The sequence below is a fragment of the Poecilia latipinna genome, unplaced genomic scaffold, assembly GCF_001443285.1.
Source record: "Poecilia latipinna isolate Pla-1442-1.1 unplaced genomic scaffold, P_latipinna-1.0 Scaffold533, whole genome shotgun sequence".
In the NCBI taxonomy this organism is placed as follows: Eukaryota; Metazoa; Chordata; class Actinopteri; order Cyprinodontiformes; family Poeciliidae; genus Poecilia; species Poecilia latipinna.
This window is the reverse complement of record NW_015113149.1, coordinates 307,109-308,958: the sequence shown is the minus strand read 5'-3', so window position 1 is coordinate 308,958 and position 1,850 is coordinate 307,109. Positions and strand designations below refer to the sequence as shown.

At 44.1% G+C, this 1,850-nt stretch overlaps 1 protein-coding gene across 2 annotated transcripts in view; it reads right to left on the bottom strand.

Moving 5' to 3' along the window:
- The window catches only part of LOC106952665 (tripartite motif-containing protein 16-like), a 5,439-nt gene continuing 3,589 nt past the window's right edge, over window positions 1-1,850 (bottom strand). The window contains exon 2 of one of the 2 annotated variants that reach the window (XM_015040914.1): window positions 1-1,618. In XM_015040914.1, the coding sequence (XP_014896400.1) occupies window positions 240-1,618 (1,379 nt within the window). In that variant the 3' untranslated portion in view covers window positions 1-239. The remainder of the gene's footprint in view (window positions 1,619-1,850) is intronic. The other variant, XM_015040913.1, reaches the window with a different exon arrangement.

The following is a 1,850-nucleotide window of genomic DNA, read 5'->3' as shown; positions in this document are numbered from 1 at the left end:
TTAGGTTATCAATTGCAATTTTCTCCAAATACAAAGTTATTTGAAAAATACATCAGTAGTATAGTTCTTTAAGGGGTTATCTGATGCCACAATATTTTTTGTCGACATCAGATACATCCTACAGCAGAAGGAGGGACTGGGTAGGTTGGCATACTTTTTTGTCTGTCGGCCATATTGGATTCAACAAAAATAATTTCTTCCATTTGCACACAGACCACTGGACATTTGATCACTGCTGACTATTTAGGTTTAATGAACTCAACATAGGATTTGTTACCTAAGAGCCAAATCCCAGCATGAAGCGGCTGAGTGAATCTGGTCTGGACTCTGTGGAGGAGAGTCATGGTTTCAGAGACGCTGTAGAAAGACAGAATACCTGCTCTGTGGTCCAGGTACACTCCTATTCTGGAGGAAACTGGACCTGGTACTGGAGTTTTAGTGTTGTTGTGATAAAATGTGTAGCTGTTTGTGTCAAAATATAACGACCAGGATTGGTCATCAAGTCCAAATAAACATTCATCTGATCTTCCTTCGCTGATGTTCTTGTATGAAACTGCTACATGAACTGTTGCTTTCCCTTCTCCTCTAATCTCAACCTCCCAGTAACAACGTCCAGTCAGACTCTCTCTGCTCAGGACCTGAGCATAATAAGTGAATCTGTCTGGATGATCAGGATAAGACTGTTGTTGTTCCAGTCGTGTTACTTTTCTGTTCCCATCAGACAACAACAACATATTGTGGACTGTGTTTGGATCCAGAGTGATTTCTGTTGAATATTTTAAGAATCCAGCTCTGCTCTTTGGTTCTGGTACTAAAACATCCTCATCATTAATTTTCAGTGGCATGTTTTTTGATCCGTCTCTCAAGATGTCCAGTAGTTTGTCTCTGAGCTCTGACACAGCTGCTGTCACGTCCTCAAAGTGTCTCAGAGGACGGATGTTGATGCTGGATGAGTGTGTCGACTCACTGAGTGTTGGCAGTCGGGGGGAGTTGAGGAGAAACTGGTTGTGATCCTCTGTGTGTGAGAGCTGCTCCAGCTCAGCGTCTTTCCTCTTCAGCTCAGTGATCTCCTGCTCCAGCTTCTCCTGAACATCTTTGACTCGACTCACTTCAGTTTCCTGCTGGGATCTGATCTGCTGCTTCACCTCAGAGCTTCTTTCCTGGAGGAGATGGATCAGCTCAGTGAAGATCTTCTCACTGTCCTCCACTGCTTTATCAGCAGAGACATTGATGGTTTCCACCTCCTGTTGAAGCAGCTTCACATCTTTCTCTTGGTCCTGGATTCTCTGATGGATTTGTTGTCGACTCTCCTGGAGCTCCTTCTGCTTCTCAGCTCTTTCTGCTGCTGCAGAGACAGATTCATGGCCTTTATGTTCCTCCATAGTGCAGAGATAACAGATACACTGCTGATCAGTACGACAGAAGATCTTCATCACCTCATCATGACGAGAGCAGATGTTCTCCTGGAGGTTCTTGGAGGGATTCACCAATGTATGTTTTTTCAATCCAGGGACATTATTGTGGGCTTGGAGGTGATTCTCACAATAAGAAGCCAGGCAGGATAAACAGGACTTGATAGCTTTCATCTTCCTCCCAGTACAGACATCACAGGCCACATGTTCAGGTCCAGCATAGCAGTGATCAGCTGGAGCAGCTTGGAGTCCAGTCTTCTTTAGATCCTCCACTAAATCTGCTAACATGATGTTTTTCACCAGAATGGGTCTTGATACAAACATTTGTCTGCACTGAGGACAGCTGTACTTTCCCTTTTTATCTTCTCCATCCCAGAAGTCATTAATACAGTTCATACAGTAACTGTGTCCACAGGGAATAGTCACCGGATCCTTCAG